The sequence below is a fragment of the Zootermopsis nevadensis genome, unplaced genomic scaffold (genome assembly GCF_977971745.1).
Source record: "Zootermopsis nevadensis isolate Lab colony 2312 unplaced genomic scaffold, Znev_1.0 Znev_ptg000029l, whole genome shotgun sequence".
NCBI classification, from domain to species: Eukaryota; Metazoa; Arthropoda; class Insecta; order Blattodea; family Termopsidae; genus Zootermopsis; species Zootermopsis nevadensis.
Window position 1 is genome coordinate 958,420 of NW_028259161.1, and position 27,205 is coordinate 985,624.

The 27,205-nt window shown below is 37.1% G+C and overlaps 1 protein-coding gene across 18 annotated transcripts in view; it reads right to left on the reverse strand.

Moving 5' to 3' along the window:
- brp (ELKS/RAB6-interacting/CAST family member bruchpilot) overlaps positions 1–27,205 on the reverse strand; it is a 114,488-nt gene that overhangs the window by 3,458 nt on the left and 83,825 nt on the right. For 11 of the 18 annotated variants that reach the window (XR_015537724.1, XR_015537721.1, XR_015537716.1 and 8 more), the window contains 9 exons: positions 24,106–26,329; positions 21,017–21,274; positions 20,518–20,744; positions 19,822–19,903; positions 18,034–18,456; positions 17,083–17,243; positions 16,187–16,334; positions 15,811–15,954; positions 458–1,582 (listed from right to left, as the gene is read on the reverse strand). Coding sequence is in view for 4 of the 18 variants with exons in the window: in XM_087358261.1 (XP_087214387.1) it covers positions 14,909–14,965; positions 15,811–15,954; positions 16,187–16,334; positions 17,083–17,243; positions 18,034–18,456; positions 19,822–19,903; positions 20,518–20,744; positions 21,017–21,274; positions 24,106–26,329 (3,724 nt within the window). In the remaining 14 variants the exon portion in view is untranslated. Of the gene's footprint in view, positions 1–457; positions 1,583–6,166; positions 14,966–15,810; positions 15,955–16,186; positions 16,335–17,082; positions 17,244–18,033; positions 18,831–19,821; positions 19,904–20,517; positions 20,745–21,016; positions 21,275–24,105; positions 26,330–27,205 lie in introns of those variants that run through there. The other 7 variants (XM_087358261.1, XM_087358260.1, XR_015537714.1 and 4 more) reach the window with 6 other exon arrangements.

Here is a 27,205-nt window from a genome sequence, read left to right on the forward strand (position 1 = left end):
CCAAGTTTCTTTTTAAGTCGAAACAAAACTTCAGACAACTAGAATATTAGTCGTTAAGAACGACAGAAAAGCGAACACTTACAACGTAACATGATTATCTTGACTATTACACTACTTTCAAATCTTTACATAGACACATTTGATGTTATAACAGGAAACAGTGACTGGACGGCTTGTAATGCAAATTCAAGTCACTCTGAATCTCTTCTGCTCTGTCACGATAAACAGTTCAATAAGCAGAGAGGAAAGGAAATCTTTATGGAACATGTTAATGTATTTCGGTGAAAACTATAGAAATTTCATTCGTTAAATCGCAATTCACTCGTTTGTATCGTTAACAAGAAAATTAATACGCGGGTAAGTATACAACGAATAAATCTTATGCTGAAGAGATAAGCTTCCGGTCTTACATTGGCTGCTGCCTAATAGAGTGTCTAGAAAATGTCCATCAACTTACCAACAGCCGCTTGTCTGTCGTGCAGATGCAATAATAGCCGGTCGTGAAGTTTCATTTTACCCACAAGACGCACGAAATTCTGACAATTTACAGTTCCTGTAAAGCACAAACAAAATTTCTTGAATTTGCCTTATCTTATTTCTACTTCACAAATGGAGAAGCGATAAATATTTGGTTGGTTGCACTCGCCTGACTCCAGCGAACTTCAATCCTTCAGACCCTTAATTTTGGCATTGTACTTGTTTCGTCTATTTTTAGTTAAGATATTTGTTGAGATCACACAAAGACATCTGAATGGCTCTTTATTTTATTTTATTATTATTTTTTTTTTGCACTGAAACGATAAACAATAAACTAACCAGAAAATTAAAGTTGCACAAGCCTTGTGTCCGTACTCACATTTCAGGCCAAAAACTTGGCGCCTGCCCGACTCTCAGCTGTAGCAGACGGGGGAACTCCCTGAATCCCATTTAGTAGAGTTTGATCTCACCAAGGCCAGAGAGGAGAGAATCCCTGCTATATCGCAGCTCTTATTAATGTTACGTGGTTAGAGAATTAATTAAGCACCGCAAAATTGAATATGGGCGGTTACGATAAACAGAGGGCGTTAGGGCACCCAAATTTATAATTAAATAATTGCCTGAAGACAAAAAGAAAGCACTGTGGGCAGGTGCGGGTTGATGAGCGTCGTCTTGACCTCTGGCGAACCGGTTTTGCGATGGCTATCAAGCGTCCTTTTTATTTCAAGGTACCAACAGAGCGGGCGGACCAATTGTGGGCCCGCAGAGGGAACTGCTTGCTGAGGATTCATTGCGGGGGGAATCTCAAATCTCTTTCCGTATGAGGACATTTATAAGTCAAACCACAAAGTGAACACGCCTAGATGATATGTTCTGAACTGAAGAAATACCACGAAGCCAAGAAATTTCCCGCCTTATATGGAAAGTGAAGGCTCAGAACCTTCTTCACGAGAGGCCGCCATCGGTCCTCGCCCTCACTTCAACATTCTTCCTATTTCTTTAATATAACGTTTAATATTATCCTCCCATCTATGCCTTGGTCTTCCAAGTTGGTCTCTGCCTTTTCTGCTGACGGCTCAGTGTTACACTCCGGCCTCCTTTCCCCCTGAAACAATAAACCTGTATTAATTGCGTCTGAGGGAATGTACTTCTACTGAGGAGGGAGAGGAAAATATCAACGTCACTGCCGTGATTCAAACCCTGAGCATCAACTCTGTCACAAGCGCACACGTTCCTAAATGCTGAGTTCCAGAACTTCTGTTGGGAACAAAATATTTTCTTTAGCTGAGACAAGTCAAATGCGTAACTCTGACAGGCTACTCATACGATAAGTACAAAATTTCGCTGGTCAGAGAAATCAATTCGACGGCGTTCAGAAAAAAATGTGTCACAAATCTCCAAGTCCAAATTTTGGGAGGTTCTGTGTGTGTGTGTGTGTGCGCGCGCGCCGATTTTTTAAAAAAAAGGGAACTGTTTGTTAATAAGTTACTTGGCCATTCAAACAGGAATCTGGTTAGTTAGTCAGCTGATTAGTCAGACAACCATTCAGCGAGAAACTTGGTCAGTCATTCATGCAGATCACCGCTCCACTTTGCCCGAAGCCTCATAAGCACAGCCGAACACAAATGCTTCGCGCTTCTTAGTACCAACTCCCAGCTCGTGATTTTATCTGCAGATACAGCGCAGAACCCAACTCAGAGCGATACCTAATTAAGGCTCTTCAACTCTGAATACTAGAATCATGACTTGGCCTGTAATAAATAGCGGAAGATATTAAGGAGTAATGCGTTCTGGCTTGCGAAAGAGAATGAAATAATCTCTGAAAGAATTCAGCAGGGTGTTTCATAATTCTACTCTCCTTCAATAAAGAATTCAGATAGAGGCCCAACAAATTCGAAGCAAAAAGAAAGAAAGAAAGAAGGAAGCCACCAGAGGAGCTGTTTCTGGTTCGCCATTCAGAGTTTTCATGTCACACCTCATTCCACAGCACAAATCGAGTGCGATTGAAAGGCGACCTTAGCCCAATGAAACCGAAGCTCGTCTAAACAACGTTCCCAATTTCACGTACCTCAAGGAAAACGCGAGTCTCCATGACAGCGATCAACTGGTTATTATGTCTGGAGAAATATTTGGCTTCTATTATGAGAACGATTCGGAACCCATGAATACTACAAAATGCAGCTATTGGATATTAAATCTGGCGATACGACGTCCTTCGAACTTTAGACAAAGAACTCTTTCTGGCATTTCTAAGTGCACGATTTCAGAATTTCCTGCGAGATGAGCTGTTTCCCGAGGGGCTAAACTTACAGCCGGCAACTCCCAATAAGTCAGCCCTGGCGTTATGTGACGAAGGGAGGTCAACGAGAGGCCATGTTGTGGATCGAAGACACGGCACATTTCTACAAGAACCGATTGACTTGTGGTTACCACTCATGAGTAAAAGGACAGCACAAATTAGGTGCCACAGTGCAAAGCAAGCTCTTTTGCATAACACTTCCCTGTTTTATCTACATCGGCGGGACCAAGTGTCGCCTGTCTCAGACATATGCTAATTGAGAACAAAGAATTATAAAAATCAAGTCTAATTCTATATTCACAATCTTTTGAAATAACCCCCCCCCCCCACCCCCGACTTGCATAAATTTCAACTGCCATCCATCGGAGCTGCAAACATGAAAACATCAAGTTTTAACACATCCTCTTATCGACGCACGCAAGACTAATTTGTATTCTTTGCCGCTCTATTTTAATACGCTCGCTGGTACTAGGCTGTCAGAAACGAAGTTGTCACAGTCTCTGTATGCATGGCATTGGGTGGGGCACCTGGCTAAGTACGGCTCTCAGCAGCCCAACAGCTGCAAAAGTAATATACCGCACTCCACCCCCACCCCCCCCACGACAATAATTATGCGTTTTACCACAATGATACCTAGCCTAACCAATGAAGCAAGTCATCCAGAATCCAATACAAAATTATAATAAGCGCCTACTGGAGAGTAGGTGCTTAAATTCCTAATTGACATTACCCACAGCAGAATGAAGAGCCTGTTATTTTATATAGAACCAATTCAACGCATTTTATATCACATTATTATATTATAAGCCGCTTTATCGTCCACCAGACACAATAACAACAGTAATAACAATTCAGTTCGTTTAATAAAATCATCTCGAGAAGATTTTATTGATTTCGGCCGCCGCGAAAGCTTCAAATCATTAACTCAGTTAATTTATTCACGTAATTGACAACAGCCAAACAAGGCCAATAACAGCCAAGCACTGGCAACATAATAATAATAACAATAAAAAGAAATAATTTGAACTCAATAACATCTTGAAAAGCATGGACACTGCAGTAAGTGAACAATTTTCCAACGAATCTGAAACCAGGAGACCTCAGCGAACCACGTGATACATTCCTACTTTATATACTGAAACATATGCAACACCATTTTCAAAATAATTTGCTTTTAGAAACACGCCACATTCTTGAAGAGTTATGAAAAAAAAAGGTGAATAATTGCGTACCTCGTACGCCTAAACGCTACGCAGAAGACTGGAAGCGATGTTCCTGCACTCATTTTAGCAATGAACCTTATCTGAAACACAATTGTTTCGAACAAGTTTTCCACCAAGAGAGTTGATATTAGCAGCTGGTTCAATAAACTGTACAAAAACTACCGCCGCTAGCTCATAAAAGAAAACCACGAGAAGATAGACAGAGAATTGTCCTAAAGGAATATTTCATCCCGAAAATTCTTTAAAAATTTCTCTGCCGAATTGGACCAAAGTGTAATCTATTTCCACAAGGATTGCTAAAGACCTCGACAAATCAATTGCAACGAAAAATATCAGATACGTCGACCGTGATTCAGGGAAATTAAGATCTTCTAGCGTACGTTCTTTAATAGAGTCATTCCACTTGATATTCAGCGGCAGTACAAGCCCCTTAACTGAAATAATTACAGCGCTTTCTTGCCATCTATCCTCATTAGAGAACGCTGACAGCGATGGTCCGCTGTTTACACAAAGTCACGAGGTGTAGCACTTAATTACCCGTCGCTCTGGTCGTGGCGTGTACTGTCTCCATGTTAAGCACTGTCGAGGAATTTCGCTGCATTTTCAAACATATGAGCCCCACGGCACAGCATAATCACACTGCGCATGAGCAGACGACCTCCAGGTACGCAAATATACCGAATGTGCAATCGCTGACAGCCGACAGCGGGTGGTTCTTCACCTTAGGGGATAAAAACAGCTACGATCAGAGTCACTTTTCCCCTAGATTCATCCTTTCATTATCTTTCAATCACCTTGTTGTCATTCCAAGCTTTCCTGAACCCCTCCATACAAATGTCTACTTTGGCGTCACATAACCCAAGTAGTTGATACAGCGTTGTAAAGTAATCGAATCGTGAAGAATGTTGCTTAATAACACTGTTTCACTTCTCATTCGCTCATTGCCACTGCCAAGTCACGGTTTACGTAAACAGGTATTTTATAAAAAGAAACTTTCGTGGCACAGTTCAGTTAGTCATAAACAACGATCACTATAATAAATTTTTGCGCCAATTCATTTGGAAACAGCGAGTTTTATTGTAGCGAAATCGGTGGTCTCATTATCACAAAACACCTGCTAAGAATTTGCGTCGTAATTACCGTTAACAAACGACAAACTCGAGCACTGGCTGAAGGAAATTCTTTACGAATTCTCGGAACGTGCGGGACGAACCAGAACGTCGTTGTCTCGTGTAAGTAACACACATCGTGGCCGCCAGTCCTCACGTATTTCGCCTCCAAAACAACTTGCTATATGTAAATTAAAGTTTGTACCTACATCAAGCCTTGCTGGAATTGTTATACTTTGGGACAGAACAGTTCATTACAGGAAATTAATCTGAGCTTGTAAACATGGCTCTCCTTAGTGTTGTAATCTGATAGAAGTCGGGCTATCGCCCTGATGATGGAGACAGTACGCGCCACTGAAACGTCAATTCCTACTGGACTACATGGAGTAACATTAATACTCATCACTGTGAGAACCTGAAATCTCACCTAAAACTATCTGTATTTCAGTAAAATGTTTCTTATTGGAGAATTAATTTTATTTAATTATTTCCCTAATATTATTGACTTAGCACATTCCTTGGTTAATTTTCTCTGAAAATACGATAAAAATCACATCTTTTATTTTTAGTTTAGAATAAACTTACAAATACAAAATTATTGATATGTTTTGATTCAAAATATTTCATCGTCATGTACAAAATGTTTTTACACAAGGAAATGATAATTATCCCGAATTAAGAGATCATGTTCTCCTGTTTGTAAAATAATACTTGTCATACGTCACCACAGCGAGAGCGGGGAAGTGCTACAGAAGCATAGGAGTTGCATTCGCGTGCGATCTAGCGTCGAAATATGTAAAAGCTCATTACTAATACGTACATTTACCGACATCTAGAATCAGATATACGAATTTTCTTTACGAGTGAAATTAAGTCGGTTATGTAATGTTTGGATGGAAGACGAACATATTAACTCTAGCATATATTTGTTTGCAAAAATCGTCAACCTCATATATCAGTTTTGGGGTTTATTGCTAAACAGATCAGCAAAGGAGCCTGGAATACAGGGTGTCAGGGATGAGGAAGTCTTGAGATATTGACATTAGTTATTACAACAATTTAAATTACTCTTGACTGTCTTTCTTCAGAACATATTTCATGGTTTTACATCAGGTAACATTTTTTACATTTTCATTCAAGTTTGGTCTCAAACTCCTGATGAAATCCAACACGACCTTTCAAGCAAAGACTAATATGTGCCCTCATCAACATGTACAATAACAACTTCTATTAACCATCACACAATAATCGATTATTTCAGTTTTTCACAAAATATGAACAGTTTTCAGACATTTGTAAACTTTATCAATATCATTAATGTTTTTCCTCTATGGAACATTCTAATGAATAATCTACATTGAAAGGTATCACAGGAAAAAGCAAGGGCAAGTCAGATATGTAAGATTGAAATGAAGGTTTTCAATTTTGTATTCATACCTAAAATTTGCCGAAACCCTCAGTGCTGTTAAATTATAAACGACGTGATGCAGAATACAAAACAACACAAATGTAATATTTAAAAAACATTTTCTAAGAGCCTATAAGAAAGAAAAGAAACGGGCATAGAAAATTCACATTATCTTCAAAACAGAGATTTCTTAAAGCTCCTTCACTTCTCCGTGATCTATTTGTTGTTACAACCATTTCAACATTATCATAATATCATTTGCATAGTTTAACATATTATTATATCCTAAATTTGAAGTGGACCATTCAATATTATTTAACGTAATACATTTCTGGTGTTTCCATTATTAAATTAGAACATGCACGTTGAAGCATCCACGCTCAATTTAGTTATTTGCCCAAGATTAAGCATGCCATACTTTTGAGGGGCTAAATTTAAGGAAAGAGAAAATTTACATATAAGCTGTTACAAATGTGTTAAATAGCTTATAAAATATAGTACCAAACTTTTATTAAACATTTTAAGAAACCATTAATTCATTTATTATTTTGGTCTGTAGTCAATGAAAATAAACTAATTTCAGTAAATGATAAGATGCTCAGCAGTGGCTTCTATGAAAATATTTGACAGAACAGAATGTGAGTTAATACACAGCAGAGTCAAATTCTGAGAGGCGTTTGGAGTATGAAAGAAAGAAGAAGAAGAAGCCAACATTATATCTGGGAAGGTATGGTGCTCCCATTTCCCAAAATTCACAAGATTTAAAGGCTCCAAGTTCCTCAAATTTCCCACAAGACTGAAGACTCAAACGAATGAGGTATTCAACACTCAAATACTTCAAACAACATTAGAACACCTTTTAGAATGAAGTTTAATTTGATAAGATATCTAAAACAATGAAAGGAATCCCACATCTTAGACAACTACAGGAAATATGTAACTACACTTTTATTTTCTCGATACCAACTCATATTACCAGAGTAACTGTTTAATTTAAACAGCCTATGACAATACATTTTGGTACTGCGGCAGGCAGTCGAGTAAATTTATGCACCCCACAAATTATTGGAACCGTGTTTGCAACAGAACCAAGATTGTCCTGCTGTATTGTCTAAGCGAACTTGTTACAAAGATATTGATTATAACACGCGTGGGGCAGGGGAGGGTTCTCTACAACAGTCCTCGGAAGAAACGTTTGGAAACTGGTACGTTATGTCCCAGTTATTAACACAGAAGAATTATTCCACTTGACTAATATTTTAATAATAAACTGGAAGTTTCTTTCAATACAAATTTGAATTATTCCAGTGTGACAGGACTACAAACAATAAATGCCTGAAGTAAAGAAGTTAGTTTTTGATGTACACACCATACGCATTCATGAGGGTTACCTCCACAAACAGTAATCTTTGATCCAGTCACTCAGTTGCTTAAGAAGCACCTTGCTTGGGGGAGTGAAGGTATAGCTCCTACTCTTTCCTGACCTCGGCACTAGACGGGGGGGGTGTGGTCAGCGCTTTACCCCCAGGAAAGGACCCTGGTACCCAAAGCCATTCTGGACACAGAGGCTAGAGGAAAAATCCTCTGCCCGTCAGGGATTCGTCCGGCCCGTAGCTAGTCGCGGTACTGACTGAGCTATCCTGGCTCATACATAACATTCCATAGTGATATCTGCCCCTGAGATAAACTAATTTACTTATCAATAATAATTTCCTAGTTTGAAAAATATTCTTGTTTGCAGGCAGTAGGGTTACATTACAATCCAGTTAAATTTTCATATACACTTTGGTACAATTACCAGGCCTGAAAACTTATTTTATTTTTAAGAGTTTTGCCTCAATAATGCTCGTCTCCTGCAATGCCCGTAGCGCTGCTCACATCCAACTCATTCATGGAATTTAATGCATTTTATTCAACATACGATTTATTGCATCAGAGAAGCCAAGGCTACACTGAAAGGGCCGTAGTGCTAAAGAAGAAGAAGAAGATTTATTGCATCATTGTTCAACTGTTAACACTGAGTGAAATATTAGTAACTGGGACAAAAGAAATGAACAGTTCCAAACCTTCTTCTGTTTAATTATCTTTCAATTTAACAGAGCACGTACATTTAAATATTAGACACAGAAGCTATTTCTATTGTATTGTATAGTCACCAAAATGATGTTGATTCAAATTTACCTGGATTTAAATATTGCACGTAAAATCACAAACTGCTTACTTATTATAAAGATGAATTTTCTTTCTTTCAAATGTTAATTGCCTTTGATCAAAGACTGGTTCCCCATTTAACAAAATTAAAAATTAACTGGATACTCTCTAAATTAATTACGCACATTTTAAACTGATGTTTCAACTATTATCCCTGAGAGATTAACTTTAAAATGATACTGCATGAAGCATATTCAGAAAAGCAGCGATTATCGCTGCAGTTATTATGACAGACACAGTTGTGTTTGTGCAGAAAATTAACATATTACAAGTGTACAGCATTTTTTAACTTCTTTCAAGATCGGTTTGACAATTTGTAATCTTGGCAATGGTCACTTGCTAACTTTCTAATACCGGCTATTCCTCAACATCTGGTCATAATGCTCGCATTATCAACAACATCTGGAAAGAGGATTAGTGGATGAACAGTTCAGAAGAAAACACATCCACCAACATTATCATACAAATACGATTTAAGTAGCATTTCACTTTGACAGTGAAATGATCATCGAAATATAAACGGATGGTCAAGTTTTCCACTGGATAATCTCACAACCTTATTCAGTTAGCTTGTTCTACACTACAATGAAAAGATAATAAGGTCATTCATGCTATGAATATGATTCTGAATCTACTTTGCAAAAGATTAAGGCCAAAATGTGGCAGTATTACACAAGCAAATGGAGGCGCAACACATTACTGAATTTTCTATTATATTGCAAATGTATAACTACTCTTTCACCTGTAATGAATCAGACAGACATAGTGACATAATGTTGTATGTCAAATTCACAAATAAATATATTTTCATAGAGTTTTAGTTAGAAACAAAAGTGAAGAGTTGTGGTCTAATGTGGACATATTTTTCAAAAACATTATTTGCAGTTTTGTGTGATCCACTGACTTTGGCATGCACTTACTGCAGACGCAAATCTCTAGCTGCAAAGTTAATCACTACACAGATATCACAAATTCTTTTGAATATTTAATTAAATATACATTAAAAGCAAGTAAGAGTTGTGTATGAGATTTATACTGTAAAGTATGCCCAATTATTTTATGATGAGCCATTTTTTGAGAAAAAGGCTAAACTTTAATTTTAAATCCACACAAGAACTATAACGATAGAATTAAACTAATATAGACCAAACTTAAATTTGTAAGATAAGTTTTAGTGCATAAACCCTATACCAAATTGCATTACAATTATAATGACTGTAAGAGAAATACAATATTACTTGCTCCATCACCACAATGCCCACTGTAATGTCAAAATGGACTGTCCTGAGACTGAACCCATTACCCTCCAGTAAGAAGCCAGTAAATAAATCCCTGAACTATAGCATGACCCCATAATGTATATGTATAAGATTTTAAAGATGTTCAACTTTAGATATATATATATGAAAAATGTAAAGAGTTTCATTACTGTGAAGTTATTATTTGTATGCATAACATCACAGATAAAAGCTGCAAACGGGGATTTTGATAAGTTGCCTATTTTCTAAATCCAGATTCTTACAAATTTCCTTGTTGCTGTAGTACATATGTAATACAGTTTCTGAGCTCACTTTACTGGTATGGACAATCAGAATCGTACTTGACACACACATTCAGTTACCGTACGTAAAAAAACAGATAAATAAAAGTATAAAGAAAGCTGAAGACCTGAGAATTAAAAGGGGGACACACATTTGAAAGCAGGAAAGAGGCATGGGGCAAGCTCACCTCTACCTTCAAACAAGAGAAGGTTTCTGCTAGCTTGCTTTTGAACAGATACATTCTATTTTAAAATGAGTTTCAGAACAGAAATTTTCTTCTGATACATATTTAGTTTCCTCCTTGGCAGTTTTGAAATTAAAAACAAAACTGAAAATGCATAAGCACGAAAGATTTGTGGCATGAATCAGACAAATTTCAGTAATTTTCTTCTAACCAACAAAAGGTGTAACTTCCATAAAAACTACCATCACTTAAAAAGTCTCCTAAGCCACTGATAACAGTAAAGCAAAAACTGCAACTCAAGAATAGTTTTACCCTGGATCATGTCAGTGTACATGAATTTGTTAAGAATATTGATTTACATCCAATGTCACATTCTGCACAGTACAATAAATAACAGATGCGACGTGACAGTACATGATACTTATTCCATTACAATTTTCAGGTCTTTAGAGCAGGTAGGAAAATAGGGCACTAAGAAAACAACCCCAGATCAAGGAATGTGTATCACATGCCCTAATTTTAAAACCTTTCTGGATACCACAAAATTTAAATATTTTTGTCTCCACCCCTTAGTGTGACAGCAGTTTCACATTTTTTTGGGCAGAAGTAATATCAAAGTATGACCAAGAATTAAAAAAAGAACTAATACAGATACAAAATTAAAGAGCAAATCTTTATCTATTGTTTAATATGAACAAGTGTAATATTCTCAACATACATACACAAACAAGCTCTGTAAAGTGTACATTGCAAGCAGCATGAAATTAAAGCAACAGAATAACTGTCCAAATTTATAACTCCTGCTCCAAAGTTTGTTATTTGCACAGACAATGCATTTGCAGTCTCTTGGTACAGAATATTGACAAACTAAACTGTTCTTGATGGATTTATACAGGCTGACTGCATGCAGATCTAGTTATTGCATTTAATAAGATTTAAGATATTTTCTAACTGTTATGAGTTTGAGTCCAGTTGTTTAAAAATTGTAATGAGTTTCTTTCTAAGAAGCTTGATTTGTACACAAAAGATTAGTAATGCTACAATTTTTGTTTCATACGTTACTTATGCAGATTATTCAATGAAAAAACTCGTGTAAGCAGATTTAAAATTTATTTTTTGTAGAAGCCCACTTCAGTCCAACTGAAAGTATTAGGAATTTAGAAGACCTGGTCACCCTTATGTCAATGTACGTGTAAGGTCTTTCACTTTTCATAAGATATTTATGGACACAATTGTCAATTTTAACCTGTGCAGAAAATTACATGTGCATATTTAAGATATTCATCACACATGTGATGTGATGAACAGATTTAAAATGATTAACATACACGTTAACAGCTTGAGTTGCCAATATTAATTTCGTCAGAATAAAGTCTAAAACCATTTATGGCACAAACAATGTGACTGGAAATTCTAATGCATACCATTCAAAGGCTTAAGCAAAATCAACAATATTTTCATGCAGTTTACAGCAAATGGAAAAAATTATTTGTTTCTTCAGTATTCAACTTCTAAAACCAATAATTTTAATAGTGTGTTCAAAATTCCCACATATGTTTCTCATTCCTCTTGAAATGATGAGATTAATGAAATCTTCTTTGGAAGATGAGCAAATCTGAACAGTAGGACCATCTTACTACTTCTTTCACCACGCCTGTTGAATTGCTATCCAGAGCATAACTGAAATCACATGGAACTAATTTACTGGCACCAGAGTAACAAAAATGCTAACAGCAATTTGTTTAAAAGTAACAAAAAAGAAATTAAAAATTATTAATGGCCAATCTCAAACATTTATCTTACAGAAGCTTATTAAGCTCTTTTTATATCAGCTATTGTTTAATTTGTCAAACTCACCTCTAAAATACGGGACTTTTAACCACCAGCCCAAAATTTTCAGCAACCTGTATACTGAAGATACTTCACATCTGTATAACGTAACATTACATCAACTGTGTAATGAGTTTTGGATTTCAGTTCTCAGATGTCAACACAAGCATAAAACATTTGTTACATCCGAGCCAAACGGCACTTCCTACTGCAGTGACATATAATGTAAGATGTTACAATTCTGTTATACTGGATGTTTCATGAAGCAAGTTACCATTGCAATTTTCCAAGACTGTGACAAATGTTTATATGTCTCTTTAGCTCTTCCCTTGCCTTCCCCACAGGTTCCCAGATTTAGACACCAACACTTTCTTGTCTACATAGACGCACAACAGTAATTATTACTATAATAAATATGTATTCATGGTCTCTTTATATGAATGGGTGATGTAATAAGTCAGAGAATTCAGCAATTGATTTACAAGATGACAGAGCCAAAGCTATTTATGGACACTGTAAAAAATGCATATATCTTATTAAGGTTGCACAACCTTGACAATGGTAGGAAACAATGTAACATAGTACATGTACTAAGTAATGGCACAGATAATGGCAGTATAGCTGTGACACTCAATGACCTCACTCCGCAATGACAGTGCTTTGTCCCTGCACACGCACAATTAGTGATGTCACGTTGAGGAATGGGCATGACACAAATGGTGGTTGCAGATGTCAGTGTATTACAAAACTCTGATTATTCATATTTAAAATACAGGGCTCGCACAAACCTTTAGATTGCACTGATCATGCGATATTTTACAAATAATTTTATGTGACTTAATATCTTCCACACTTTTAAAGTAATTTAATTTAACCAAAACATAACAGCCTAGATAAGTGTTTGGGAGACGCAAGACATTGTCAAATATATTAATTTTCAAAATTGCCCATCCCTGGAATAGATTTTCTACTTTTTTCCTATTTATTTACTTTGGTAATTTTATTTTAAAAATTCCTTTTGAACAAGCAATCTGCATTCCGATTTTTTTGACACGAAGATCAACTGCCCTGCTATGGCTGTTACAACTGCGATTCTGTTCTATGGACAAACGTACGTTGTTTGGATGACGTGGTCTGGTTGATCCATGTCACCCCTAGCAGTTTGTCATCTATGAACACATATTAGTGCTGCAGACCTTCATAAGCCTAGTGGGTATTGATCAATGGAATGCAATTATAACTATTACATATTTTGTGCAGTTTGAGTTACCTGTTATTCAATGTCATGAAACATATATATTTGTCACTATCATTATCACTAATGTGCCAGCTGTCACACCCATCACAAAGTTTGATATGAACTAAAAAAATGTCACAGTAGTTAAATTCAGTCATGTCAACATTATACAGTTATTATATACAATATTAGTTTAAGATATACTATATCATAAATGATAACACTGGCCTCATAGAAATGATTTCAATGCATACCCAGATCACCAACTGTCCCATAACAAAGTTCCTTTCTGAAGAGTTCTTGCAGTGGTTATTGTCTGGGACAGCCACATAACTGATAGATGTTAAGGGACATTGCGATCATTGTTGACAAACATTTTCACAAGAACGTAACATTGATACACACTTTATATACACTGGACTGTTGAAGTCAGAAGATCTGCTCCCAATAACACTAGATGCAAAATGAACTCTTCACTGCAATAAACTTGGGATGGGTTATAATAAAATGCAGATTAATTCCTGAAATGGACAAGTTGGTAGCATGAAAATTGTGCCTGTCGGCTGAGACAGGTAACAAAAAATACTTCTTTAAAATTCAGCTGAATGAAGGAACAAGCTGATCTTGTCTGCTTATAGAGGGTGATGGGCCAGTCTATACACCTATATGATATATTTCAAGACCAGATTCATGTTCCAAGAGAAACAATTAATTTGCAAGTGTATGTGTTTGTTTTTGGTGTCAGAATTTTATAGCCATAAGATATTTTAAACCAGAAAGGATTTAAATAAAATATGTAGGCAAGGATTGTATTCTAACTCTATCTGATAATGTCTGAATTTTACATCTATGCAACATGACTTCTCTTACATGTTTCATTGTGCCTTTATTTTAGAGCACACTTCCACCACAGGAAGACATGTTTCTTTGAGTTTCAATTTGTTATTGTCATTACTGTACCTTCTATGCGTTGTACATGTTTTCAGATTCACAGTAGTGAGTTTCTCTGCATTTCATACAAATAACTGATTACATCTTTCCATTAAAAGTGTTATTGCTGTGGAAGTCTGGCACGAGTAGTTCACAGATAAAACATTCCACACAAGTTATGTGTTGCTTTCATACGGTGACAGCCGCATAAGCAGCCTGGCTACCACTTCCTTCAAACGCAGACAGCACACACAGCAGTCCAGATATCTAAGTCTGTGGTCCATTTCTTACGGCAGTGCATTTGCAAACAGGAAGGAACTTGTATCATGTGATGAAAGTGCAGCACTCATGACTGTGGAACACACTATTCAGCAATTATTCTATGTGATGAAACAGGGGTGTAATATGTCAGTGTACGGAATGCAACATCTGTAGATTGGTGGGACTGGTGAGATGTTATCAAGTTGGTGGTTGTGTGGTATTTGGGCTCACTGCTTCTAAGCTGTCTTGATCAACCTTGAAAGAAAATTTATGTCAGAGACTGAAAAGCATTTTACCAAAACCAACAACGTCTAGCATAAACTGCTCCTCATGAAGGAACGGATAGAAGGTGGCAACTCAGTGACCCTGCAAGTTTAAATGCTGTATCCCGACAAATAACAATAAATAGTTACAGTTTCCATATTTTAGGGTTTGATAGAGAATGTTTAGACTGTAAGTCCACGTAGTCATGTAGATGGTATTTTTATGACCATTTTGTAAGAACTTGCTGCCCTGAAGATGATGGCAAGAGGTTCCTCTGAAATGTTCCTAACCTAGCCTATAAGACCAGATCAGACTTGAACGTTTTCAGCTTTGTAGAACTCCCTGCAGCTAGGTACATGCAAATAGAATTAGTGAAATGAACAACTGATTTACTTATTACCCAGTTACCTGTTTGTCTGTCTGTTGGAGAGGACAGTAACATTTATACATTCCCACAAATATAAGAAATAAAGCAGTATTATAATTACCAATGGCAATTAATGCATTCCACTCACACATATGCCTACAAGTTTGCAATTCTCAGTTCAGTGTTACAACACCAGAAATGAAGCAGGTATGAAAATTCATTAACATGTTATCAACAACTAAAAAGACTTTGGCTATGACTTCCATATTTCTAAAATGTTCACTATCTTAGGGCAATAGTGCATGATGGACACGCTACAATCCATTAATTAGTTTTGAAGATATACTCCACAGATTGAAGCAGATAATCGCCCATACACACATTTAATATGTCCAGTTCATGCAAAGAAAATGGAATGCTTGTCAGGTTTTTCTCAGAAGAAAATAGTATATTGTAGCCGACTGCTAACCTCATTCTGCTGATGAACCAGGCCATTGTGATTATCATTTTGCCTGCGCATTGAGTCACTCTCGTCCAGGTCCAAGAAAGCAGGACCCAGAGATACCTGTTCAGGTTCTGAATACTCTTGCAGCAGGCGAACGCTCTGTTCATTCTGACAAACAAGAAAGGTCGATTATGGTAACACATACAAAGTGAATTCAGTTAGAAATGTTGACATTACTTATATCCAAATGTCAACAAACTCAAAATTAGACTACGTATTCATTTTTATAAAAATGAATGTCCAGATACATAATGCTGATCTACCAAAATACTGTAATGTTGGGCTAAGGGCAGAGCAGGATGCAATAACGTGATACTAGTTCTCAAGGTATGCCATTCACCTCTTCCTTCAGTTTCTCCGTGAGCCGCCTTCGATCAGCGTGCAGCTGGTCAGCCTCCTCAGCCTGCCGAGCAGTTCTGATCCCTGACACTTCCAGCAGTGCCAAATGGGCATCCTTCTCACTTATAGCAGCTTCAAGAGCTTCCTGCCTGCGTACAGTAAGCAGTATTTATAGTGGAATTCCTGTTATGTTGAAAACTTGTAATGAGTTACAACTAGGACATGTGTCTATATGGGTAACAATGACTGAAAGCAGTTGAATTTAAAAAATAATGCAATTAAAATTAAACAAGCATACAGAATGAAAATGAATGAGACTCCAGACAATAAATAGTACAGCATACAAAATATTAACATTAAAAAATAAAAATTTAAAGACACTCAAATAAAACTCTATAAGGCATTGGTAAGACATTTCATCAGGATAAGATGTCTGGAAAATAAAACAAAATATAGATTAAAACTTAAGATTGAATTGTTCCATGCATTGAACTGAATTGAGTAATTTTACAGGTCAATTTATATTTAAAAAATGTTAAGATTTTACCTGTTTAATAAACTGACAGTTCAGAATCATAATAATCTAGTTTAACTGGGTATGTTCCTGAAGTGTATTAAAATTGAGAAGACACCTTTGTCATATTAGAATGTTCTTCTGCTGATGTCTGTTTAAACACCCTCTGTAAATAACTAGAAACTCATAACTTAACAGAAATATTTTCTTCAACACGAATGGCCCTTAAAATTTGAATGGATGAATGAAATTGTCAGCCCCTGACTTATGGCCCGATCTCAGCTGCATGGCACTCAGGCTGTGTTGTATAAGAACGCTGAACTACACAGATGCATGGAGTCTTACAGACTTGAAGGCTTCCTATCCTAATTATATGAACATACTTCATCTGAGCAAGATCTTGGAGGTGTCCTCTCCTCTCTGCCAGCAGTTGTTTTAATCGCCGCTCAAGGTCCTGCTGGCGGGTTAGCAGGGGCCTGCAGGTACTGCAACGTAGGGCATGTGCCGTCTGAAGGGACAACAGTCTTTGCTCCAGTTTACCAACCTGCAAGACAACACTTGTAGTTCAGAAGAAGATTCTAGATATTACGGGTCATTATGGAAACTCTAAGGTGACCTTCAGTTATATTTAAAACTCTCTTGTATGCAGTTATTTACTGAACATTTTCTGTCTCTTTATTTTCTGGTGTAGAACTGTAGTTCACAAACTTTCTGATTCACTGACCAGTAAAACAGCAGTAAGTTTTGTGAGGTCACGTATTCCTGTCTTATGACACAGTTATCATTAGCACATGTGAACATGTTTATTTACAACAGAAACAATAACATCTTCAGTAAATTTAAACCAAGTACATTGCAGGAAGGTGTGATAAAACAGTTTCTGATAGATTTCATGAATGTCATTTTAGATTAAAGCATGCTTTTCTAAATGGTAAAATATATACAAGAAAATTAATGTGGGGGATGATAGGAAACGATATAAAAAAGAAATAAAAATACAAAGGTTAAACTTCATGACATGATGGCAGTTTCCAGACTTTTATATCAAAATGAAACATGGATTAAGAAGAATGAGAAACTTCAGTAACATTCAAGAAGCTGAAATTAAATTTTTATTAAGTGTCAAGCAGCATACCAGACTGAAGGTGTACAGAGAGAAAGTTCTAAATATTTATTTGTGGTAAATGGAAATAGAGAAAAGTGGACTAGAAAATATTGGACTTCTAATAAGATCTGTACTCTGTTAAAAACAAAGAGATACCATTCATAAGAAAGTTATGAAGTTAAAAAATTCAGATTAATGAAAAAGTGATTTATTTATTGCAGTCACTAACCTTCTCCATGATTTGCTTCCTGCGTGTCTCCTCTTGCTGCAACACCACCTCCCTCTCGGCCGTGATACGTACACTCTCTCTAAGCGCCTCCTCCAGTTCCTCAATGCGCTCATCTTTCTGGCGCACTACCCCCACCAGCTCCTCCAGTTCTGCCATGTGACTATGATCCCTCAGGGCTGTCTCCAGGGCATAGATCTCTTGTTCCAACTCTGAGATCTTGAAATTTTTCTTTGTGACTTCATCACGTAATCCCTGGAGATCTCCCACCTCATGTTGGTCTACCAGTACATCCTCAAAGTCATAAACATCTTGCTCCAACTTTGTGACCATGTATTCCTTCTTCCTGATCTCCTTTAATTCTTGAACTGTGTGGTCACCGTCCTCTCTGATACTTGCCTCCACAGACTTATCCTGCACTTCCACCTAAATTTGTGTTCCGGTATTGTGGGGACCAAGTTAACAAAACAAAATAAAACTATGTCCCAAAATAAAATAATGTATAATTTGTAAAATAAAAATAATAGTGGAAACAAACTAGTTGCTAAAACGTAACTATGAAAGAAATTAAGCTTTATACTTTCATTACTACTCGTTAGAGAAAATAAATATTACTTTCTGTAATAAAAATATCTGAGTGCTGTAAGAGAAATCTCTTTCCACATGTCCAGCATTAAGAACGGAACAGCCGCCTTGAAAGAACATGCTAAAAGTTGTACTAAAGAAATTAATGTTACTTGAGTCCAAACAGTAACACAAGAGCACTAGAATAAACTCTTGAGGAAACCAGCGGGGCCAGCCTAATAATGCATGCAAGAACAAAACAAAACAAAAGGGGGGGGGGGAAGGAGAGAAAGAGAGGAGAGTTATATTAGTGACACTGGAAAGAATTGTACTGTATGGCATAACAGATATTTAGTAAGGTACATTACATCTTATAGACTTTTACTTAGAGTGGCACAAGCTATGCAAAGTCAAATTTTCTGTCTACCTTTTCATTAATTAAACTGTGATGTATTTTCATTCTTCTAAAAGATGGTAGTGAAAGAAAGTCTCAGTTATTCTTGGGATATAAAAATGTGAAATTGTATTTCCATTCTTTTTGTCTCATATTCATGAAAAGATTAGATGACTGTTTTAAAACTTTACTGATGCTAGTATTATTACAACAAAAACTAGGTGCTCTAAAAAACAGAGGCTTCTCTTCTGCACATGCATCTAAACATATGTCTATTCTGAAAATGAAGTCTGTAGAAAGGTATGGAGTATAAGGTGGTTTGGCTCCAATATTAAACCACCAGACACCTCGTTCTTATATTCATCCCATGACTACAGAGTCCATTCTATGGGTGCTACCAAATCAGATAGATCAGATGGATTCTTTAAGAAACTGGTGGATGGGTAGAGACCAGGAAGGTCTATCAAAGTACATAAAGAACATACATGGACCCTTTACACTGCACAACTTTCAACCTAAGCAAGGTCTCTATCCTACAGCCACCTTAATTTGTTGTTTTTGATGAACAAATGTATTGCTGCTACAGAACACAGTAAGAGACTATACAATCTTGCTAATTCAGAGTGATTCATTTTTACGAAGAAATAAAACAACAGGAATTCATGCATGCAGTTAAAAATCATAAATGTTTAGAAAGTTACCATTCCATGTATAGATGCTGTGTTTGAATGATAAAATCTATAGTTAGTAAATGCCTCGAACAGAGATCAACATTAATAAAATGCACAAGTTTGACTTGTTATAAAGTAAGCACTGCAGCTCATAACTCTAACCTCTTCCCTTCTGCGCTGTTCCTCCAATTGTGCATTTGCAGTCTGTTGACTCCTCAACTTGGCTTGGGCATTTTTCAGAGCCCTGAAATGGAAATAAATCTACTGTGACTATGATTCAAAATTATGTGTTGTTGAGAACACTGCCATGAGAACCTGAAATCTCATCAGAACTAAATTAAAATACATGCAGGTATAAAATTTTAATAAGGCAAGCCCACTTTGAAAAGATAAAAGTTTTTCAAAGCATTAACAAAAGTTGTTACCTACAGCATATGTCAATGTTGTCAATGTCTACTGTGATGCATGTGTTTAGGGACATTACAACTGCTCAGATAAATTTGAGTGTAGAATTAAATAGGAAAATAGTGAAATCACTGTGTGAAAAATAGAATTCAAAGTACTTCATGCATACACAAAGAGAGTGAAGGGTACAGTAAACAACTGCACCTGGACATCAACCAGTAAGTATGAAGGGAGAAGACAAAATACATGGTAGTTGTAGAATCTGATATGTGGTGGAAGGAAGGGGAATGGAATTAGTAACAGAAAGAATAAAATATAAAACACATAAAAATAGGAAGCAGACTACTCAGAGAACAGTCTATAAATCATTTGTGGCTGTACAGAATTCATAATCACCTCCATAAAATCAGAGATTTTGTAAAATGTGACTTTTATTTTACTTCTGATACTTACTCTTGCAGGTCACGGATCATCTTTTCTTTTGCATTTTGCTCCTCTTGGCTCATCTGCACTAACTGCAGTAACCGCTCCATTTCTACTTGGGACCTCTGCGCATCTTCACGAGTTTTTTCTAGTTCAGAACGATTATTCTCCAACTCTTGTTGCATTTCTGTGAGTCGTTTGTGGAGCTCTGGATCTCCTCTGCCACCTCCCCCTGCTGCTGCCATTGCTGTCTGCTGCTATCATATAAAATAAACACACATATTAAAAACATCTTTAATTTCTGTCAGTTTCCTGTAAGAAGTAAGACAGATTTGTACAGCCATTACTGACTATGTCCTAATAACAATGTATATGGAAACAGTGGTATAAAAATATCACAAAAACATCGGGATGAAGGAGAAGCCACTATCCTGACATTGTGACACATCATCAACCAAAGTGTTTCCTTTCTCTGGTGTAAACCATCGTGATTTGAAGTATCCTTAACACACAAAGTTATTCAACTTACCTTCTGTATCTGTGCTTCTAATTGGTCCAGTTTCTCCTTCCTCTTCTTTAATTTTTGATCTACATCTGCTATTGATTTTTCCTTTTCTTCTAATTGTCTACTTTTGCTATCTAATCCCTTTTTATGTTCCTCTAGCTTCCTCCTCTGATCCTCAAGCTGTTTCTTCTGTTCATCTAACTGCATCTTAAGAGCGGTAGTTTCTTCGCCAGCTCTCGCTGCACCATTCATCAGTTTCTTGTTCGCCTCGTGCAGATCCAACTGAAACATCCACATTCAAGCTAAGAGATGGAAAAAGACATATATGCAATTCATGGGGCACAAATAAAGAAACATTACAAAATCTTGCTTGAAACATGAAAGGAAAGTGATAGCTACCTTGGCATCCAAATTTAGAATTTGGTAGAACTATGCCTCTCTCTCAATGGCTATCTCTGTGTGTCATTGTTCTCATGAACTAAGAAACATAATAATGCTAATACTATAATAACTTACATTCTCAGAGAAACTGTCCAGACAGACACATACAAAATATGACTGAAAGAACATTAAGTTAGACTAAACTTACGTTAACAATGATGCGCACCTTATCAATACTATGACTATGCATAACATTACAAACAAATTCGGTGTCAAAAGATGCTTAATATATTGCAGATAATAACAATTTAATAAAATTTTCTCAGGCAATAAGCTGTTTCAGTTATGGCAAAAGCCTGCTTTTGTCCACAGCCGACATGACTTGCCGCTCAAGAAGATTTTATTGGAGTTCAGTTGCCATGAAACCATTGAGTCTTAAAAAAGCAATTTAGTAAAATAATGTCTTACATTGTATCTAAAGAGGTCTAGTATTATGTACAAGGTGCTTACAAATTCTACTGTTCATCAAAACCTCTTACTAGTATTCATTCTTTTAACACAAAAAATTTATTTTTACTTTCACTCTTAAACCAGACTATTGTCTTGTTGATATGTCATCCACAATACCTTTAATATTGAATACAAACTGAAACAAGTGGCTACATAAAAATAAAATATGACAGAACAACAACAACAACAACATGCCCATGATGCCAACATTCATGTGGAAATGCCACACACAGACGACCACTGTGTTTTATACACTGTTGGAATTTTACTATTAAGACATCAGTATGCAAAAGTGTGCAAGTATTTTCAAAATTCCGTACAACTTGAAAGAACGATTTAAAATGTTTGCAGTACTGAAAGAAAGTTAGCAAAAATCATTGTTTCAAAATCACAAGCTACATATGATGTTTCTATCAGTTAAAATGATTCCTAGAATGTGAAGTGATAATTTTAGCAATACCATTAAGAGTTTGGGTATCCAAATCTTCAAACCCATTTTTGACTGACGGATTAAGCAACAGAAAATCACATCTATCTCAACTTTTTGTAACTTTCTATTGTGAAATAAAATAAAGCAAAAGCAGGATTCCATTTATGGATAAGCATGTTGTTAAATGACTGAAAAATACATATGGAAAGATTATAATAGAAACTTAAATAGTTTGCAAACACTAAAGATCAGACGAGTACAAAGAAACTTCTGAAGGTCAGAAAAAAATATACTGGTATATTGACAGAATGAAGGCAAGACAGACTAGAAAAAATTAATAATAGAATAACAGACCAACTGGAACGATAAAGCATGAATGACTGTTGAGTAGTTTATTCAATCTCTTAAGAAGTTTCTTCTAGAGAAATTATTCTTCCTTCAGGTTATGATTACTGTAATATAAATAATAAATATCCTATCAGCTTATTTTCCTTTCCTTAAAGATATTTCTAAGATTCAAAAATTTATTCCAGGTTTCCCTAAGGTTCATTCTAATAATTCCACTGTTTTATTGTCATCATTTTTCATGTCATTTACTGTCACTAAATATATAAATAGCTACTTATAGGCCTATATAACTATGATAATGATAATTATAATACTAAAATTTTACCGTTGTCAGCAGCTTGTATGAAATCACACCTATACTGAACATAAATTGCAACAAACAATCACAAAAGATAAAATAAACATATTTTTACTCTACTTGGTAACACAGAACAGATACTTTACCCATCAACACACATTTATCTAAAGCAGTAACTGTTATGATCTTAAGAAATAATAATACAGCCATTACACATTCATATAATTTTACCATACATGTACACCACAGAGAAGTAAAATACCACATGGTCTGTCCATGAAGCTGATTTTAAAATTAAACAAATTATGACATATCATGATTCCCACAAATGAGCTCATGTATAGACAAACATTTAACATACTGAAGCCCTGCTATATGTGCGCATAGAAACAGCAATATAGGAAAACAGATAGCTATAACAAGGTCCATTCAAACACAGGAAATAATTTTTAAAAGAAACTTGTTTCTTAACCCATGTTAAAAAGAGCACCACATTATAATGAAAAGGCTCCAGCATGTTTCCAGAAAAAAACAAACAAACAATGTCATCATCATGCTACAATAACACATATGAATGAATGTAGGTAAAATTCAACAATAAAAAAATAGCATGAAACATGGCCTGTGCAAGAAAATGTGGAAACAAAAAGTGTTCATATTTGACCACCTTGTATTTTGCTGCCATGTGCATTGCATAACAGTGATGTAGGACATACATAAACATACGAACTAGTGTGGGTTGGAGGATATGCCCAAAGGACACAGGTTCAGTGCAGAGCATGCTGAGTTGAATGCTCAACGTTTAAAAGTGTGCCAGATTTTTTTTGGGGTAACTTCATAAATTGTAAGCTTAGTTGCAACAACAGCCTTATCATAATGAACTAAAAATTTAAAAACCATCCAAGTTACTAATAAAAATGCAATGCTCATAATTGAGCAACGTGGTAATACCACGCGCAGGAGAGACGGAAAATTATTCTTTATGACAAGGATATACAGTAAACACCGACAAATAATGTATGCACATTAAAATCAAAGAAAATATATAGAAGGAAGCAAGCTTTTTGTCCAATGATAATATGTCAGGCACACAACAAACACACATGGAAGTACACCTGTTGAAGTTTGGGCAATCCTCCAACTAACCTGGTTCTTCTCCAGCTCTTGCACTAGCATCTCCAATTGTGCCTGGAACCTCTCTCGTTCAACTGCTGCATTTTTCAGGTCTTCTTGTGCTTTGTCCAACTCCTTCTGCATTTTAATAATCTCTTCCTTGTTGCCTGCACCAGGTGCTGCCATCTTGGCCTGTTGCTGTATTTCAGCCATCTGCTGCTGCATGGCTTGCATCTGCTTCTCTGTACTTTGCATTCTTTTCTGCAATTCTGACACTGTCTTTTCAGCTGTGTCTGCCCTGACACGTTCAGTTTCTACCGCCTTACGCCATTGTTCAATCTCCAGGTCTCCCTGAACACCAATCTGTTGAAGAACCTTTTCCAACTTTTCACAGCGGTCCTTCTCTTTATCCTTCTCTTTCTGAACAGCCTGCACCTGTTGCTGCAGTCGTCCAATCTCTCGATCCTTGTTTTCTAAAATTTCTTTGCTGCCTCTGTCCAAATCTTGAGGCATGCGGCGCTGATCACCTTTCATCCTCCGTACTTCTTCACGCTCTCTCTGGAGCTCTGACTCTGACTGCTGCAATTCTTGCTGGAAGTTCATCAGCATATCCTGTGACTTCTCTAACTGCATCACCAGCTGATCCCTTTCCAGAGTCAACTGCTTCATCTCTGCCTCCATTTTGTTCATCTGCTTATCAACTTTCTCAGCCTGCTTGTCCCTCTTCTCAAGAATGGAGGCCATTCTGTCCCGATCTCTATTAGCCTGAGACAGCTCCTGCTGAAGTTTGGCCATGTCTTCTTGTGACCTATGGTCAAAGTCCTGTCGTACACGCTGCTGGTTACTCTGGAGCTGATCAATGGCAATTTTGGTCTGCTGCAACTCCATCTTGAGTGTCTCTCTGTCTGCATCAAGCAGATCTCGTTCTTCTGTAGCTTTCCGAAGGTCAGCCTGTGAACGTTCCAGCTTCTCATGCAGCCTACTCAGTTCAGTGGCCATGCGCTCAAACTCGATGCGCGCTGCCTCATTGTTCTCTTGGTACTTCCCAAGATGGAGCTGTGACTTCTCTAGCTCACGTGTTAGTCTGTTCACTTCGCTCTCAGCATGGTCTCTGGCCTGTTGGGCCTTCTCTAACCTCTCAAGGCCAGAGCGGTTCTTCTCATTGTGGCGGTCTGTTTGTGCCAGTTCTATCCTGAGGCGCTCATTCTCCTTCTCCAGGCCCTCTGAGCGTGCGAGCAGCTTCTCATGGCGGTCTCGCAGCTTCTCACATTCAATGTGAAGGCGTTCCAGCTCACCCTGCTGCTTCTCTTGGCCACCAGTTAGCTTGCCCACCTCTGCACGGCTCAATTCCAGCTCCAGCTGCAGCTCATGCACACGCTCCTCCTGCTTCTCATTGGACACCAGAGCACGCTGTAACTCCAGCTGGCTGGTATCCAGTCGCTCACGCAGTTTCTCACATTCAGCCTGTAGCCGTGCACCCTCCACAGACCACTTCTCCTGCTCAAACTGGTATTTACCTCGTACACCCTCTGCCCTCTCCAGATCCATCCGCAGCCTCACTGCCTCCTGTTCTGCCTTGCGTGCCCGCTCTAGCTCAACTGTTGTTTTCTCCAACCTCTCCCTCAAGCGTTCCAGTTCTACCTTGAGGCGGTCCTGTTCTTCTTTAGTCCGTTCTTGTGTGTCTTGATACTTGCCCATCCTGGCAGCATATCGTTCTGCCTCTTCACGGAGTCCTTCTGCCTCTGTGCGGTACCTGTCCACATCAGCTGAGCTCTTTCGTAGCTCTGTCTGCAGTTTATCATGCTTATCATACATTTTCTCAAGTTCTACTTGTAAGCGTGCTATCTCTTCTTGGTTCTTTTCATTACTGGCTTGTGCCTTCCCATACTGTGCATGTGCACGTTCCAGCTCAAAAGTGAGATGTTCACTGTCAGTCTGGAACTTCTCACGCTCGCTCTGTAGGCGGCGCATTTCTATCTGAGACTTCTCATAGCGTTCACGGACCATATCCAGATCAACAGTGATACGGTCCATCTCCTCCTTGAACTTCTCCTCATTCTCCTTGGTGCGTCCCAACTGAAGTGCGGCACGGTCATATGTCTCTTGAACACGCTGTAAGTCATCCTGCAACTTTCGCTGCTCTTCCCGAGCCTTGGTTGCAAGCAGCTGGGCCTTTTCTGTCTCCATCTCCAACCGGTCTTTCTCAGTCTCAGCAGCTTCCAACTTATTCTGCAGGCGGTAGATCTCACCTTGAGACCTGTGACACAGCAGTGGTATAATAATTTAATTAACCATCAGAGTTTATAGTTACCAAACCAAATTTGAAAACTCAATTGTAGTAAAAGTTGGACACACTTGGTCAGTGGCAGTGCACAGTGAATGAATGACAATTTTGGATGGTATGTTGTTAACTGACAAAAATAATCAGCATTCTGTCTGGATCACCACTAATTTCAGGACACAACAACAAATATCTTACAATGTTAAAGACCAAGTTATTTTAAAAATTAAATTAAATTATATTCAGCATTCAAATGATATAAAAGTAAGAGAATATTACAGAACTTCTATAAAACACTTCAGAATATGAGTCAAGAAGCATCTTAGGAAAACACTTAAAGACAGACCAAATATACTTAATTGATAATGTAAATTTCCTTGAGACTGACACTTTAGATTGGTGTCTGGTTTTTAGTAATATATCAGGGATCACATACATTCTCATACAGGACAACAGCATAAAAGCAGAATACCCTTTCTGTACAAAACAAAAACATACAGGAAAACCTGCAGAGTTACATAAAATCACAACATACCCTTCTAAACCACATCACTTGGCGATATGTTAGGAAAAATTCGTATCTGTAGCAACCCTCTACAAAATAATTAAAACCAACTTCTTACATGCCATTCTCAAAAGTCAGTCTAAATACAAAAATACCAATTTATGTACTAATGTAAAATGTCTACTGCAACTGCTTTGAAGTGTCCATGTTACAACTGGCGTAGTTCATATTATATTGCATGAGTATGCACACAGAAATTAAAAACAGAAAATATGTCAGATATAGGAGAATGATTAAACTTACATTCTAACATAATGCAATTTCTTTACATAAAATATCTTGGCAAA